The sequence below is a fragment of the Hydractinia symbiolongicarpus genome, chromosome 1 (genome assembly GCF_029227915.1).
Source record: "Hydractinia symbiolongicarpus strain clone_291-10 chromosome 1, HSymV2.1, whole genome shotgun sequence".
Classification (NCBI taxonomy): Eukaryota; Metazoa; Cnidaria; class Hydrozoa; order Anthoathecata; family Hydractiniidae; genus Hydractinia; species Hydractinia symbiolongicarpus.
This window is the reverse complement of record NC_079875.1, coordinates 5,749,823-5,768,171: the sequence shown is the minus strand read 5'-3', so window position 1 is coordinate 5,768,171 and position 18,349 is coordinate 5,749,823. Positions and strand designations below refer to the sequence as shown.

Sequence of the window (18,349 nt, the reverse complement as noted above, 5' to 3'; positions counted from 1 at the left end):
TACACACAAACAAGAATCCGAAATCTTTTAGCCTGCAAGGGTTTTTCATTTTCTCTTCCTTTCCATGAGTCACTACTTTTCTACTTTTTCGACTTTTTAGTTGGCGAAAAATGTCATTAAACATACTAAAACAGCTGTTTTAGTGCTTATTATTTTTAAACAACATAGCTATCATATATTGCATTGAAGGAACATTAAACATGTGTGTTGTTTCCTCTTAACCTTCTGTAAAATGTGTTTGTTAGTGAAACAAGATGTTTTAGTAAGGTTGACAGGTTCAGAAGTGAATAATTCACCCTCAATGTTATACAAAACATATGGATTATGAATGCATCCAAATCAATTTAACATATTGTGACTATTTACAGCAAACAATATATAAAATGGTTTAGAATAGAACAAACACACACCAGGACAAATGATGTCAACATTGCAATCTTCAACTTCGTATCTATTGTTGGAAAAAGTTGAAAAACCACCAATAGAGCAGTATCTTCTTCTGTTGCGTGTTCCACGGCAAGATGATGAACATTCACTCCAAGGTGACCATGTGGTCATAAAGAGATTATCTATATTGTTCACAATGTCAATTAAAATCAAAACAAAATAAACTGAGAAGATAATAATTCAAATGAAGGTAAAAATTTATTTTTCTGGGTAAACCTCAAATGAATTCATTGTCAAACTTTATAACCCTAAGGGGCTAATAGAATAAAAAATAATTATTTATGTTTTACCTTCTGCAAAACAATGACACAGTCGCAGATATGTTGACTGAGGCGGCTCAGCATTGCAATTTATTTGCTTTGGCATGTTTTTGTAGCCAACACATTCTTTTGTTTCGCTATTGAAATAGGGAGAATAGGTATTATTCCAGTTGTCTTTAGCTGTGTCATTTGAGCATTGAAAGCCAACTACTTTAAATGGTGCAATACTCTCACCAGTCTGCATAAGGGGGTCGCAACTTTGCCCTAGATATTATAAAATTCTTGGTATATATGATGAATCTGACACTAGCCGAATTAGGACGTTAAAGCAGGTAAAGAATATTTTTTTTATTAGGTGCTTGAGATACTGTATATGAAAACAATTATATTAAAACTCAAACATCTAAGACATTCCTATGACATTATTAACCTGCCATTACTAGCTTCCTAAATTTGTAAGAAAAAAAAAATTAAAAAACACTGATTTCATACCAAATGAGTTACAGTAGTCTCTACAGCTCCCTCCAACAAGAGCAAACTTTCTGCAGTCACCTTTTCCCAAACAATGACTTTTTTGGATTGAGTGACCTTGACAATTTCCATGCCCTGTATTTATGCAGCGCCTTGACCGTGATTGGCTACCATTTCCACATACAACATCACAAGGCAACCAGTCAGTCCATTTTGTCCAGTGTGCTACAGAAAGAAATAATGTTATGTTTTTCCTATGAAATAAACATGGCCTAAGTTCAATGTAGTAGGCTGTTTCACAAAAGTAACAAATCAATTTGCGAAAAATAGAAATTAAAAATAACGAATTAAATGTATTTAGTTTTGAAGCAATTAAATATTTGTTGATAAATAAAAAAAGATGCGAATGTGATTTTTTGACAAGTGTATTTCTCTCTAATTTCCAACAACTAAGCATTTTCGGTATTAAAAACAAGACAGTTAAGATTGAGAGAGATTTTAGTTGAGACACACTTGATTATACAAATAAAAAAATCGTGAAACAGTAAAATATAATATGGAAATAAAACTAACAAGGTAAATTAAGTGAAACTTTTGAAACGGATGTGCAATCAGAAGTAATATGCATGCCACCATTGACAAAATCAATACAAAATATATCATCAACTGTCTTAAGGTGAAGATTAAACTGTCCATTGACATAGTTAAAAATCATGCATTCACTTCCGTTTGCACTGGAACCTGAAAAAAAAACGTAACTATAGAACGATAGTATGCTAATGTGAAAGTAATAATTAAAGTAATACAGTAGTTAATAATAATTCTTCAAGAACATTATAAGGGCTTCTCTCAAATTATTTTTCAGCAATGATCTTGCCAGAAGGCTTAACAATTTAAAATTAGCTAAAAAAACACAATGTAAGCAAAAGAACCCTTGTGCTTTAACTCTTGAGAGTAGACCATATATATTTAAAAAACGTAAATGCAAGACAAACAAAAAAACAGAATAGCTAAAGAGCTGTGAAACAACTTTATCAAAATCATTGTTTCAATGTCTTCAAAAGAAGGCAAAACAATGAATAATGGCATTAACCATGAATATAAAAATTAAATCAAAATCATTGGTTTTAAGGGCCATGTTAAAAAAGTTGGGAAATGTGAAGAATTTTTCAAGCAGGACAGAAAGCTGCAGATCAACAACAACAACAGACTTTTAATGAATAGAAAATGTGTTTAAAACAGAAATCAAAACATTACATGCCTCTGAGAGAAAATGATTCAAAACTTAATTAAAAAATAAAACTTATTATTAAAAAACATTTCAAAAGGATAATATGGTAAAAAATGAACATGATAAAGAAAAAGGTATATATAAGACAAGTATTGTATAATAATCTAGCTAGATGATAATATATTTTTTTCTGTCATAAATACTAAACAATTTTGGTGTTTTCTTTCCTTACTTTTATTCGCCACTTATTAACAATTTGGTCTTTAAAAAATTTGTTGCTAAAAAAATGCTATACGCAAAGCATCGCCTAAACCCACCATTATAACAAATCACATTTTTGTTACACACAATAAATCACTACACTCCCCTGTAAATGGGTGAGTATAATAATTAGGAGCAAAAACATGCAAACATGGAAAACCACTGGAATTTACCTGTTTACAAAAAGGGGTGACGCCTTTCACAACTCTTAGCTTGAATTTCGAAAGACAACAGGTAGTACAATATAGACAACAATATCTGGTATTTAACTAAAGAATAATTGTGTCCCACACTTTGTTTTCTTTATTCCATTTCCTTCCCCATTTCCAGATTTTATCAATAATTCAAAAATAAACAATAGCAAAATTTTTAAAAAAATATTTTTTAGAATCAAGAGCACTGACTTGGTAAATTTTTGCAACTGCTGCAACTTTTTTTGTTCACTGTATCACCTTCCTGTATTTATACAAGAAATAAAATTAAATAGACATCCTTGGGGCTTAAATTAATTAAGTGACTCTTAACCAAATAAAAAGTGGCACGTTTGATTGGTTTGATTGGTGTTTAAAAACAAGTAATTGGGCGATATTATTTTCAATCTAAATTGTATTTCAATGCTATGGTTCTGAAAAGATTTGCTTAAAAAGATTTTAAATCTGTTGTTATAACAGAAAAGACTAGCATACATAATGAAGGATAGTTAGAGGCGAAAATATTCATAACGTTTTAGAGAGTTCAGAACATGAATCTTGCACTATGCTTGAAAAGTTTTAAAATGCAGCATTGGGGGTATTTTATTATGTTTGTGCAATTTAAATTATAGTAGTTTGCAGAATACATTTACAAGCCATGGCTCCCTTATCCTGTTCAGAGTGCAGTAGAGAAACAAATGGCAAAAATAAATCGTAAAGACCCAATATTGCAGCTAAGTGTCAGGAACAGTTTCTGAAGGATTTCACCGTTAAAGTAGATTCATTTTACTCTTTTTGCTCCCACTGCACCTTTTCTTGACCTGGCGTATTTAAACAACACTCTTTATACTCCAGATGCACCAAGGCTATTTAAATAGTTTTCAGAATGATGCAAAAAGAACCTTAAGTTCAGAAATTTAGCATGAATAGTTTGGCCTCTTAGATTTTTAGGGAGTGTTGTTACAATAAACAAACTGCATCCTATCAAATATGACAACTTACTAAGGACCCCAATTTTAATTTACATGGCTACTATTATTGAAATGTGTTACTGTGACTGTCCATTTAGATCACTCCGTACTGGTATCAAAAATGACGCTGCTCTTTTGCTAAAAAGAGATGTGGTTTGGGGATTGCACTAAACTAAACTTTTCAAACTAAAAGCACATAAACTACAGGTTAAAAATTGCATATACATTTATTTCCTGTATGTATATAATATATATAATAGACATACCAACAACTGTACCAGCACCATTAGAAACAGCATTTACAACTTCTTGTTCGTCCATCCAGTTATTAACACCGTCCAATTTCATACAAAATGATTTGTTGTTGTTACCATGGATGACGAGAGAGCCTGTTGTGTTTTCAAAGCTAAACTTTGGAAAAGTTGTGTAGATCGAACCAAATGGTTGGTGAGGTTGCAAATTTTCAATTGTCCAGTGAAATACTTCATTGTTTTTTATCGTAGATATATACTTCCTGAAAAAAGACTGACCTAAAGTAATAGATTAACAATTTATTTAACGGCATAACAATATTAACCTTTACAGAACCATGACAAAATTTTTATTGAATGACAAAATAACATGTATTATTTATTCAGCCACATACTTTATTAATAATCAATTTTTAAAAAAAGAAGTCCTGTTTTTTAAAATGTTATGCTAAGTTAAAAAACATTTTTTCAATCCAAGCCAAGAAAAAAACAATTCTTCTCTCTTTATACTTGTAATTATTTATGTGTATTTATTATTACTTAGTGTTGTTTATAATTTTAGCATTTTATTTAATTTTCACTATTTCTTTTATTACAAAATATGGTTAAACCTTTTTAGAGTGCAAAAAAGTCAACATTTTAACATATTCACATTCAAGTCTAAATGGTATATTTAGTAAATATTAACGCATCTAAACATCGCAAAAAAGTTTGTGTCAATAATGACATTATCTATATTATAATACCAAAATCTGTCAAGCAAAATGGTTCCGCAAGTAGCAAGACGTGTGTAATGCGGTATATAAAAGACAGTATTACGTGGATTTTTTCCACAGGTCATCAACTAGTTATTATTATTAATAAGTTGATGATATTTCAAGGTATAGTGAAATCAATAAAACACACTTTTTTCAATCTTTTCTAAAAACAAGTTGTTCTTACTATGATTATTCTCTGAATGCTGCAGTGGTTACTTAAAATAAATAAAAGTATCAGAAAATCAAAGCAAACTTAAAAACCTTTTTCTAAACCAACTAAAACCTATTCGTATTTCTCTTCAGATTATTACGAAAACAGAGGTTTAAGATGTAAATTCATCAACAGTTATTATGTGATGTACACTTCTTTAATATTAGAGAAGAACTATATAATATTGCAAATTCAAAAGATAGATAAGATCTTTAGAAAGTGAAATCCAAAATTTAAAGTTCGATACAAGAGGTGGTTGTAGGTGACATACCAATAAATGTTGATACACCAGTGGTAGACACCGTCTTTGATACACCAGTGGTTGTAGGTGTGGACATGTCATTGACCGTGGTTAATACACTGGTGGTTGTGGTGGACGCATCAGTAGTTGTGGTGGGCACATCAGTGGTTGTGGTGGGCACATCAGTGGTTGTGGTGGGCACATCAGTGGTTGTGGTGGGCACATCAGTGGTTGTGGTGGGCACATCAGTGGTTGTGGTGGGCACATCAGTGGTTGTGGTGGGCACATCAGTGGTTGTGGTGGGCACATCAGTGGTTGTGGTGGGCACATCAGTGGTTGTGGTGGGCACATCAGTGGTTGTAGTGGCCGCACCAGTGGTTGTGGTGGACGCACCAGTGGTTGTGGTGGACGCACCAGTGGTTGTGGTGAACGCATCAGTGGTTGTGGTGGATGCATCAGTGGTTGTGATGGAGGCGTCAGTGGTTGTGGTGAAAGTGTCAGTGGTTGTGGTTGTGGTAGATGCACCAGTGGTTGCTTGATTTTTGTTAGCTAATGCTGGGAGCACTAAAAATTGTATAACAGGAAAATATCATTTTTTAATTTTTAGAGGATGTCATTCAACAGGGGCATTCTAAAAATGGTGTGCTTAAAAAACTTTGTATCTCTTTTCTTTTGCCGTTAGAATAGATATTTTCGACATAATATCTGCATCGTCATTAATATCACCATTGCTAATAATATTAAAAGCTAGTACAGTATTATTTTTAGACAATGTAGTTAAGACAAAGAAAGTTGCTAGTTAACTTACTGCATTTGTGCACAAAATATATTCACATCGCTAATAATTAACTTAATTAAATCAAGTGTAATAAAAATGGGCCCTTGCAAACAAAGGTTAACCAACAAATCGCCTAATACTTCACATAAACAGGAGAACTGACAGATGTGTTATTTTTTAAACAAGTGAAACAAAAAATATGTATGATATAGACATCACGTAATTGCAAATTTGCAAATGTGTACTGTATTGGTAATGTTTTCTTTCCCGTTTTTTTAGCAAACATCTGTAAATAATTTAGGCCAGGTTAAGCATTGCAAATTATGTACACCTGTTGGACTTCTTTACACTAATATCATGCTTGATGAGAACACAACAATTCTACTTACGATTTCTTTCGCATATGGCTTTTATTTCATCGTCACAAGATTGCTGTTTCCACCCACATGTATGCAAATAACCACATGAATATGTATCATAATAAAATTCAGCCCATTTTGGAGACACCTTTTTGTTGTCTATGTACCATTTGTTTCCATTAAATTTCAGATCAACCCAAAATTTGGATTCATACTTCACAAAGTGTTTTGCTGCAGTTGTATCTTTGATTAACCAACCGCCAAGTGCTGTGCAATACGAAACTGATTCGTTAAATGTAACGTTTTCACTTAAGATATAATACTCTTTGTTTTCGTAGCTAATCCAATACTCAGCTTCATCTAAGGAGATAATAGACACAATTTATAACAAATTCATTTAAAATTCATCTTCAAAGCAACATTCATTTAGATAGACTTAACATTTTAGCTAAGTCATTTTTTTGTGTTGCTTATATTGTGCAATGTTGTTTTATGTTGTTTTGTCTTCCCTATGTTATTTCTGTGTTTCAGTTGTAGTCCCATCGTGTCACATACCTTGATTGTGTAGAGTTGGCAATATTTTGTTTATGTACTTACTAATTAAAAGTGTTATATAATGTAGTTTACTGCATGTATATTATATTTATCTTAATTAACCACAGTGAAAGTTCTGCAGCATTCAGATAATAATTGTAGTAAGAAAAATCCACTTAGGCAAAAAGCCATTAAAAAATAAGTTGCTTTAGATGTTTTGCTGACGTAAGCAATGCATATACAAAAAAATGTTCTTAAAATATTACACAAAATGTCAAATGTCAAATCTCACACAAAATAAAAAAAGAACAGCTTACAAGGTGTAAAACGTTACAACAACGACACTCACAACATCAACAACACAAAAAATTTTCTGTTTTAGTATGATAATCTGTACTGCCCTTTACCAACAATTTTGAACCAAAATGTCAAAAAATCAATAAGCAAAGAATAAATTAGATTAAAAAAAATATCATTATTATGGAAACATTGAATACGGTTCGTAAACAAAAGTTTACAAAAAATATAAAACAGATTGGTTTTTGAGAAACACATCTAAATCAACAAAAATAATTTCATTCAGCATGTTGTATATATATTGCCATTACCCATTAATCTTCCACAAAATGGTTATAAACACACATCAAAATTAAGAAAAATCAGTCATTTCAGTGTATACAGTCCTTGTCCATTAGATTACAAAATATGAAAAACAAAAACAGTTTCAGTCAGAACATTATATAAGTATTTTTTTATCGTCAGCAAACATTTATCCCTACAAAAATTTTTGTAAAATTCTCAAGAAAACAAAACCGTGAAAGCATGGAATTTTCTTCCGGCAAAAAGACATCACATACAGTTAGTTCTCCCCAACAATAGTTTATATTACGAAATATAAAAACATCAGCTTGTACAACAGCTTACAGTGAAGTCCGATTCTACAAAATTTGTTCTTTCAGTATATATTGCATGTGGTCTATTTCCACAAAAATTTCCACAAAATTTCAAAAAACAACATTCTGCAACACAAACAAACTGACTTAACCATACATCCCCTCATATTTTTTTTAACCCAAAGTCATAAACCCCTTGTAAAGTTCATAGGTAATGTGAAAAAAATTATACTCAATGGCATAACAATGAGTCACGCCATCTTAAAAGTCCAAAAAAGATTTTGTAGCTAGCTTGTTAAATTATAATTCGTGTTAAAAAAAAAGAGATATGTTAGAGCTAGCTAAGGTTGGGATCAATAACAAAAACGTAAAAAATTATTAAGGATTATCCTGCTCACGACAAGCAACCAATAAAGATATCAGGATTTAAAATGTGTCCATGTCTCAATTCTAAAATGAGTTGTTCCAGCTTTGGGGAATTGGGACAATTTTGATCAAATGGCGCCTAGTTGGCTATACAGATGTCAGTTATTTTCACCTGTTTCTATGTTAGTCTCAAATATAACCCACTTATTTTGAAAGTTCTACTTTTCTCTATTTAATGTTAGAAAAAGAATGAGTTATGAATCTTGAGTTACCCAAAGAGGTGATTTGGAAGTGATGTGACAAACATTGATATGACAAGAAGACAACATTTCCATTAAAACCAGGTTGGCTTATATATAACTATGAAATAAATTTAACCAGTAAAATAAAACTGTTCGTGGATCATAAGCTTCCACTTGAACTTTATGTTAATAAATAAATAAATAAATAAAAAACTAAAAAACAGAGACTAACAGTACTGCATAAAATGATAAAACCTACATGGTGTCAATGGTGTCTCTTCTTTTCTAACTGGAACAGATATGACCCTATCTAAAGATAGCAAAATTATTTAGGTTTATAAATAGAAAGTTTAAAAATGTAAAAGTAAACAAACTATCGATAATGTCTCGCTTACCCACAAATCTCTTCATGCAAATAAAACTATTCGCATTGTCACACTCATCACCTTGCCATACACCAGTTGAACTATTAACAGCAATACAATCTTCATCAGGGGGATTTTCCCACTGCGTAAATTGCAAGCTATTACCTAAAACAGTGACAAAATATTCACACAAATCCCTGTTTGCAAGTATTTTTGTATTTTTGTATTTTTAACTCTAAATAATTCCAATTTTTCATGTAGAAGTGGCAAAAAAGGCTTTAAAATATCAATAGTATCAAAATATAATACATCCACGTTTTTATACTTTTGATATATTAACTGTATGTCTTCGAAATTGAAAAAAAAGAGAAAAATTGTGTGACTGAAATGCATAATGGTGGAGATATAGCTATATAAAGTTTTAATGATATTTTAACTTTTGTGTATTTAGCATATTAAGTGACTTTTTCCTCAAATAAAACAAGGTCAAATTTTATGGAAAAAAATTTGCTAGCATGATAAAACAATTTTTCGTTGTGTGTCGACACTGTCAACAATGGGTAAGGAAGGTAAGGGATCTTCTATATTCTTGTTGAAAATTGCTATGCCTGGATTAAGTACCATAATTGGAATTAAGAAATAAAGTCATTCCAGCAGGTCCAGGGGAAATGTTTCAGCAAAAATGTGTCAAAATGATAGTTTCTGCTTCATTTTTACCTTGCCTTTTGCCCAAATTTAGTCGGTGAAAATGAGAAATGGTTTGTGAAAGACAAAATTAAGTACTATTAAGTGCTATTGGTTTCTTTAAAAAAAATGGTTATCCATGTGAAAGAAATTATCAGGATAAGGAGGCAGCATTGATATTTTTGAAATATGTGCAAAGTAATTGGCAGGACGTTGCATCATAGGGGGCAATATTCTCTAGTATTTTTCAATTTTTTAATTTTAATAATTTTTTTTTATTTACTACCTAATGTTTATATTAATATATTATGTCTCATGCATATCAATCATGGATGAACCATTACATTGCTCTCATGTACACAAAGACACGCCAAATTCTGAGAAATAGGATAACAGCTAAGTCATTAACTGCTCCACCAGTTTTTAAAAAAATGTGGCTAGCTGAACAATTTTGATTTTCAAACTTGGTAATGCAAATTTGTTTTTCTAATAATTCGTTTTTTCATTGAGATTAACACAGAACATTTTGTAGTTTCAGAATTAAAAAATAATTTTAAATAGAATAATGCCAACAAGATATTGCCTGTTTTACTTGTAAGTGAAATTATGCAGGCTTGTTTCATCCGTGCCTCATCTGCATTCTTCTTCAAACCAGTTAAAGATCGCAAGGCTAGGTATAAGCTGTAATCTACAGTTATCAAATTTGAAGAGACCGTGCTGATGATATCTTATATCTAATTCTATGTAATTCTTTATTTGTGTCAGGAGTCAATAGATTAGCTAGAATGTACACATTGACTTTAAATAGACTTCAGTTGGTTAATTTCTGCATAATAAACAAAAACGCTTATTATACTTTGTGTGCATGATCATTACGCTTTTTAGAAAAGTATAATTGCCAAAATTTTTAAAGTTATAATCTTACAATCGTCAGGTTTGAAAACATTATTTAAAGTGCTTTAATTAATGATTTTCATGACCCATCTTTACCATTGTAATTATTAGCCACCCTTCAACTTTCCGTAATTTAATATACATATAAATATTGTTTGTCTCACAAGTAGTCCCAAAGTATAATTAATGACTCAACTAACAACTTTTTTATGTATGCATTGAAATTCCTGACCGTTAACATTGCTGGAATTTGTACCACACTCCTTGCCCATACCAAAACAGCAGACCGTTGTGTGGTGTACAGGGGCAAAAGAATTTTGTCACTTCACTTTTTTAAATATTCATAATTTCTAATTTAAGGATCATTTGCGCAAACAAAATTATTAACGCATGGGGTGCGCGATGTATCATGTGGGTTTTTTTAGGGTGATGGTAATCTTCTAGTTGTGAGTTCTGTCATTTGGTAGTTATGAGGTGCCGAGTTAGTGATTTGCCTCATTTTACGGTAATTGATTTCCGGAAAAATAACTTTGCTTTTCGTGGACCAGAGCGTGAAGTCTACACCCCTGGATTTTCTTATAAACGATTAAATATTAAAATTTACAGACTGACAGGTAACATTTTTATATACACAAAAACAAAAAATAAATAGGAAAAATACAATTCTTGATCTTCTCGATAAGAATTTTTAAACTTGGTTAAAACGTATTTGTCCATCGCAATAATGCATGATTTGGAAAGAAACAAAGTTCAACATTTAAATTCAGTATAAATCATGCGTAAGTTATTTGCGCCACAAGTCAAATTTTTAAACATGTCATATAGCTATAACATGGCAGATAAATATTTTGAATTATTTATTATTAAATTTATAACTCAAAGATAATCGCTTTGTACTACTTGCAGGGTTTCTGATCACTATGGTGCGTAAGGTGAAATTGACCTTGACCCTTGCCAAAGGGGAATTGTAGCCATATTGAATTTTCGAAGAGACAAATTGTGTATGATTTAATTTAAAGAAGAGTTTTAATTTAGAACTTGATGTGCAGAGATCCTATTTTTTAGAAAAATTTACAGAAATAACTTTATTCTTTCAAGTTCGTAAAAATGATTCAGTACTGTGAAAAAAGCAACTCGAAAGTCACCCAACTCAAGACAAAAATATCTCATATACCCTTTTTTATTGAAAAACCTGATGTCTTTATAGACCCTGGGTTATTGTGCAGTTGTGTTGTTAATCAAGTTGAGTTGTTTTATTTCTTTTAAAATAAAGATATTAAGATCCCAAGATCACAAAATACAATGCTAGTTTACCTGGCACGTTTGTTCAAAACAGACTTATATATAGTACTTTATTCTAAGAAAATTTAGGAAAACCAGGACACTTTAAAAGGAATAACAGACTTGTATAGGTACTTTATTCTAAGAGAATTTAGGGAAACCAGGACAGCTTAGAAGGAATAACATACTTATTTATAGTACTTTAACCTAAGAAAATTTAGGAAAACCATGACACCTTAAAAGGAACAGGTACATGGTGTTATTTAAATATATAGGAAAAAGCTGTAATGTGACATTTCCAATGACCTTAGGAGTTTCATTATCAAGGGCAAAATAAAAATATCATTTTGGTCTCTTGTTTAATTGTTTACAATGATTTCAGGCAAAATAAAGTTTATTATAGTGTTGATCCAAAAGATCTAAAAAGAACAAATGAAATTTCATTTAGCCCTCAAAATATTCCTTCACCTGAAATGAAACTATTGTGCATGTGTTATGCATGTCCATCAAGTTACTGCGCACAAACTAATGATGCATCTGCAGTTCACACAATACCCATATGAAAAACTCTGTGTAAACATAACAAAATCTCCCTACAGTTTGAAATCTTAATTTTGGTAAATCTCTTGTCGGATCCCTGTAAAGGCCATCTTAGTTTTAAAATTTGAATTTTAAACTTACCATCAATCCATTTCCAAGTCCCATTGGACTGATAAGCTCCAATCCAAGATAAATTAGAATAAGGATAGAGACTTTTAATAGCATCGGTTTCAGCAGCATTTTTGATTGAAACTAACTCCATTATATTATCCACACATGAAACCTTAGCCTCACTCCATGTCTTTTGGTTTTCATTTACCAAGTAACAATTGTTATCTCTCAATGTCCTAGGGTACCAACAATTGTTATCATCAACACCTAAAATAATAATAACCAGCTGTATGCTTGTATAACAAAACACCAGCTTTGTTTTTAAGTTTGACAAAAAATTTTGATTAAGTATTTTTTGTCTGCTACCTTCATAGACCTACCTATCCCCTTCCCTTTCACCTGACGTTGAATATCACACTTAAACATAAATAGCCAAGTTTATGTTTCTAGAGGTATGACAACAGAAAGATGTCAAATTTAATTTTGCAAAGCAAACAACAACCAAAAAAACATGACACATTGTTTTCACTATGCACAAGACCTAGTAGCCTAGGTTTCTTTTTTGGATTTTAGTACATAAAGGTTTTTATGTGGTTTCCTATGAATTTAGAGGTAATCTATCAATTCTTTATTTTTAGTTAAAATATTATGTATTTAACAAACAAACTATAAATAAATACAAATTGTGATGCAATCTTTTAAAATGTGGAGGAAGAAGTGTGATATGAGGGCAGTACATAATCTTTTAATGGAGAGAAATACGCTGCACTAGTAAAGGTTAACTTTTGAGTTCTTAGCACTTGTACATAAATTGTTTTTTATAAAAAAAACGCAAAGATCATACCTGGAATCCATTTCTTACAAACGAACTTGAGATTTAATGAACAAGACATAATGTCCCATTTTCCTGTTGTACTATTCATGACACTACAACCAGTATTTTTAGTAACAACACTTTTATAATTTGTGTAGCTCCATGTATTACCTTTAAAAAACGTTTAACTCAAATCAAATTAAAGTTTGCAATAACTTTTAATTTAAACAAAATACTTTACAACATTTTTAACTTCTTATCTAATCTGCTTTTGTAAAAGTGAAGTTTCTTTTTTCAAGAAAGTAAAAAATGCACTCACTATTGTATTATTAGCCTCTAGTTGTTATGAATGAAGGCAGATTTTTACAGGATCAAGCATTTTTACAATAAAAATTATATAACTATTACCATCAAAAAAAAAATTATTTTGTTAACATTAAGATACTGTCTTTGTTAGGAATATATTCACCTTTTCTATCACACACCGAAGTATTGAAGTGCTAATACAGGCCAGTTATTAGACAGACAGACACACACAGTGTATTACTATTAAGTAGTGTATTACTATATAGATACATACCATCAAACCAAGATGTTATTTTACCAATCCAAAATTCTTCTGAAGGAAGCAAGGAAGCAATATAATCATTTTCAACTTCATCACGAATTGATGTTAAAGTGGACTGTCGATGCTCACACCATAATCGTGCATCACGGATAGATTTAGGTACAGAGCCTACAGTATAACAATTTTGTCCATTTTGTATGGATGGAGACATGCAAGGACCATCTAAAATATAAATGTGCAAAAAAATGTTTTGTGATTAAACTTAAACACACTAATATTTTTATGCATCTAAAACTTAGTAAAAGATAAAGAGCACAGTTAGTTAATTTAAACAACACAAACAAATTTGAGTTTACTTTGTGTATTAGTTATCAACAGAAAATATGTTTTGTTGTTAAGAAAGACAAACAACAACGACAAGCAAGAAAAGTGCAACTTGGTGTGTTAAAGTAACTTAACAAACTTAAGGCAGGTCATAATACGTCAACTTTTTTGTGACACAGGAATATATCACAACAAAAAAAATGTCAAAATGACTTAAGTCTTCAATCAATTACATGACAAAATATTACAATAATATGTTGATCTTCTATCTAGGCGATTACTAATAAGAATCACTTGGTGGTGGGGTTTTAATTGTATTGAACCAGTATCATTGGTAATTCGTTGTGTTCAGTCAGAGTGGTGTTCAATAGTGTTGAGTTGAATCAATCACACTAATTTAGCGTTGTGTTATACACAGAAAGAACTATTGCGAAGATAACCTACAGGTTAGTCTTATATATATATTCCTATTTAACAAATGGTAGCAGAGGAATAAAAGTGAAATGTCAAAAAGTTGGGTCCCCCCACCATCATTAGACAAAGAGACGAGTTACAAAGATTGGAAAAAAGAAGTGCAAATATGGCAAGCACTGACAGAATTAAAGGCAGAAAAACAAGGGCCAGCTTTATTCATGGGCTTAAGAGGGAAAGCTAAAGAATCAGTTCTAGAATTAGACATTGAACAGATAAGTGCAGCAACTGGAGTAAAAGCCATTACTAACAGATTGGACAAAATATATTTAAAAGATGGGAATCAAACTGCTTACCTAGCTTATGAAACCTTTGAAAAATTTAAGTGACCGCCTGAGATGAGTATGAATGACTATCTTATAGAGTTTGAACGGTTATACCATAAGATCCAAGGACATAATATGGTACTTCCTGATGGAGTGTTGGCATATAGAGTTCTACAAAGTGCCAACCTTACACCAGAGCAGCAACAGTTAGCAAGAGCAACTTTAAATGAACTACGGTATGATGCAATGATACAGCAGTTAAAGAAAATTTTTGGGGATACGGTGGCCTCATTAGGAACAAATACTGAAGTAAAGATAGAAACAGTTCTTCAGGCAAGTGCAGATACAATTGACCAAAATTACTTCACTCAAAGAGGGGGATATCAACGCTCAAGGTTTAGAAGAGGAAGACCTGCAACTGCTTCAAATCAGAGATATGCAGGAAGAAAAACCAGACCCAACAATAGAAGAATGAATCCATCCGATCAATCTGGAAGTCCATCAAGATGCAATATTTGCCAATCTATATATCACTGGACTTCAAACTGTCCACACTCTTATGAGAACCAGGAACCTGAGGATGTTAGAAAAGAGGACAGTCATTCTAAGGTTACGTTTTTTGCAAAAATCAGAGAAGATGAAATGCAGTCTCTGGTCATCGAAACTCTGTCATGTGCAGTTTTAGACTGTGGTTGCACAAAGACCGTTTGTGGTAATACTTGGTATCAATGTTTTATTGATAATCTTGAAAATGATAGATTGCCCGAAGAGCATCCCAGCCAAATAAGATTTAAATTTGGAGATAGTGAAGCAGTTTGTTCTATGAAAAGAGTGTTCTTACCTGTAATTATTGGCTCAAAAGAAGTTTATCTGGAGACAGAAATTGTCCCAAACGAAATTCCTTTGTTACTGAGTCAAGCTTCCATGAAAAAAGCAGAGGCAGTTTTAGATTTTATCAACGATTCGGTTACAATGTTTGGAGAACACCATCCTTTAAAATTTACCACTACAGGTCATTATTGCATACCTTTGAACAACAACATAATAGAGATGGATGGAAAGAAACATGACCACTTGTTACCCCAGGTTGCCTTTGTTTGTGCAAGTACAAAATCAAGAAAAAGTAAGATTATCAAACTTCATCGTCAATTTTGCCATCCAAGTGCTGAAAAATTAAAATCTCTCATCAAAGCATCTAATTCCTTCTTAAATGACCGAAGTGAAGTTATGAAAGTCATCGATGAAGTATCAAACTCTTGTGAAGTGTGCATCAAATACAGAAAACCAAGACCGCACCCTATTGTTGGCTTACCAATGTCATCAGAATTTAACCAGTGTGTGGCTCTAGATCTTGTGCAACTTTCGCAATCATTATGGTTTATCCATATCATAGATGTTTTTACCAGATTTTCATCAGCAAAATTGACAAAGACGAAAGACAAAGATGTAATAACAGATATTATCTTTGAAATTTGGTTAGCCCGATTTGGTCAACCAAGGAAGTTTCTAGCTGATAATGGTGAAGAATTTGTTAACAAAGTGTATGAAGAAATGTGTGAGCAGTTTAACATAGAGTTTTCAACAACTGCAGCTGAAAGTCCTTGGTCAAATGGACTATGTGAACGACACAATGGTATGATTAAGGAAATGCTAAAAAAAAATTATTGAAGACACAAAATGTACACACAATCGGGCACTATTCTGGGCTATAAGTGCAAAGAATTCTTTATCGAACAACAAGGGATTCTCACCAAATCAACTTGTTTATGGTAAAAATCACGACTATCCCTGCATCCTCACTGATCATTTGCCAGCTATGAATGACACAGTTTCAAGCAAAACCGTGGCCCATAACCTTGCTGTAATGCATGCATCACGAAGAGCCTTTATAGCAGCAGAGTCTTCTGAGCGTATACGAAGAGCATTGAGACATAATGTTCAGTGTTACAATGATGAGCGATATATCAATGGAGATAGAGTTTTTTATAAGAGAAAAGACAGTGAAAAATGGCATGGACCAGGCACTGTAATTGGACAGGAGAATAAGCAAGTCCTTGTAAAACATGGTGGAAGTTATGTTAGAGTACACATGTGTTGCTTGCAGAAGTTGGACCAAGTTTTGCATTCACAAAAACCTTTACAAGACACGAAAAGGAGTACTGAAGTGACAACTACACAAGTGAACAATTGCATTCCGCTTGAACGCGATGATGTTTTTGGTAAATATGTTGGTGCAGATGATTTTGACAGTAACAATACAGAAGAACCAGAAAATGAGAAAACAACAAATTTACAAACAACAAAAGAAACAACATCAGACGGTGCCTCAATGAATGAAACAACAACACACAAGATATCAACAAATGAAATCACAACCAATCGAAATGTTAGCAATTCGTCAACATTCCAAGGAATACCAAAGTTGAAGACAAAAATCATTTACAAGCTAACTCCCGACAGTGAATGGACAAGGGGATTAGTCCACAGCAGAGCAGGAAAAGTGAGCAGAAAAGGAAAAGAAGGCAGACAGTATGGTAGCTGTTTAAATGTCCAAAATGAAGACACAGGTGAAATAAATTGGTTAGATTTAAAAAAGATGTGTGAGTGACTGGCAACCTGTTGTTGAGACAAACGAAACTGAAGAAGTACTATTATCGACTCAAGCAACTGTTACAGATGAGGTCCTAAATGCAAAGTATAAAGAATTAGCCAATTGGGAAGACAACAAAGTTTTCTCCACCATAGAAGATAAGGGTCAATCTCCAATATCCACAAGATGGGTGGTCACAACAAAGAATATAGAGGGATACAAAACAGTTAAAGCTCGTTTGGTCATAAGAGGTTTTGAAGAAGAAGAGGTCAAAAATCTGACTAAGGACTCCCCAACTTTTTCAAAAGAAAGTCTTCGCATTGTACTTACGATGTTAGCAACCTATGAATAGGAATGTCACACCTTAGATGTCAAGACGGCATTTCTTCAAGGCAACCAGATTGACAGAGAGGTTATCATAAAGCCCCCAAAGGAAGCAAATACAACAGGTGTGCTCTGGAAACTAAATAAAGTTGTATACGGCCTTGCTGATGCTTCAAGAGCTTGGTATCTACGTGTGAAGGAAGAGCTAATCGGCTTGGGGTTGAGAATGTCTTTATTTGATGAAGCATTATTTTATTGGATTCAAGATGACTGCTGCCAAGGACTGATTGTAATACATGTTGATGATTTTCTATGGGGAGGATCCCATGATTTTCAAGTGAAGGTCATTTCGCCTATCAGAGAAACTTTTCTCATTGGATCTGAAGATTACTCCAATTTCAAATATGTTGGTGTCAATATACAACAATCTAATGGTTCAATTACCTATGACCAAAAGAACTATGTGGCAGGTATGGAACTGGTCAAGATTCAAAACACAACAGACAGACATCGTCAACTATCACATGAAGAACAATCAAACTTCCGATGTATATGTGGGCAACTAAACTGGATGTCATCGCAATCAAGGCCTGACATTTCATTTGATGTGTGCCAGCTAAGCACAAAACTAAACTGTGCAGTAGTTGATGAT

At 32.4% G+C, this 18,349-nt stretch overlaps 1 protein-coding gene across 5 annotated transcripts in view; it reads right to left on the bottom strand.

Annotated features, from left to right (window-relative positions):
* Positions 1-18,349, bottom strand: part of LOC130633709 (uncharacterized) — a 51,189-nt gene that overhangs the window by 16,930 nt on the left and 15,910 nt on the right. For 4 of the 5 annotated variants that reach the window (XR_008982134.1, XR_008982135.1, XM_057444570.1 and 1 more), the window contains exons 8-19: positions 13,735-13,944; positions 13,185-13,325; positions 12,371-12,607; positions 8,861-8,995; positions 8,725-8,775; positions 6,461-6,790; positions 5,324-5,857; positions 4,099-4,362; positions 1,752-1,919; positions 1,200-1,403; positions 738-971; positions 411-569 (exon numbers count right to left, since the gene is read on the bottom strand). Coding sequence is in view for 3 of the 5 variants with exons in the window: in XM_057444570.1 (XP_057300553.1) it covers positions 411-569; positions 738-971; positions 1,200-1,403; positions 1,752-1,919; positions 4,099-4,362; positions 5,324-5,857; positions 6,461-6,790; positions 8,725-8,775; positions 8,861-8,995; positions 12,371-12,607; positions 13,185-13,325; positions 13,735-13,944 (2,667 nt within the window). In the remaining 2 variants the exon portion in view is untranslated. The remainder of the gene's footprint in view (positions 1-410; positions 570-737; positions 972-1,199; positions 1,404-1,751; positions 1,920-4,098; positions 4,363-5,323; positions 5,858-6,460; positions 6,791-8,724; positions 8,776-8,860; positions 8,996-12,370; positions 12,608-13,184; positions 13,326-13,734; positions 13,945-18,349) is intronic. The other variant, XM_057444571.1, reaches the window with a different exon arrangement.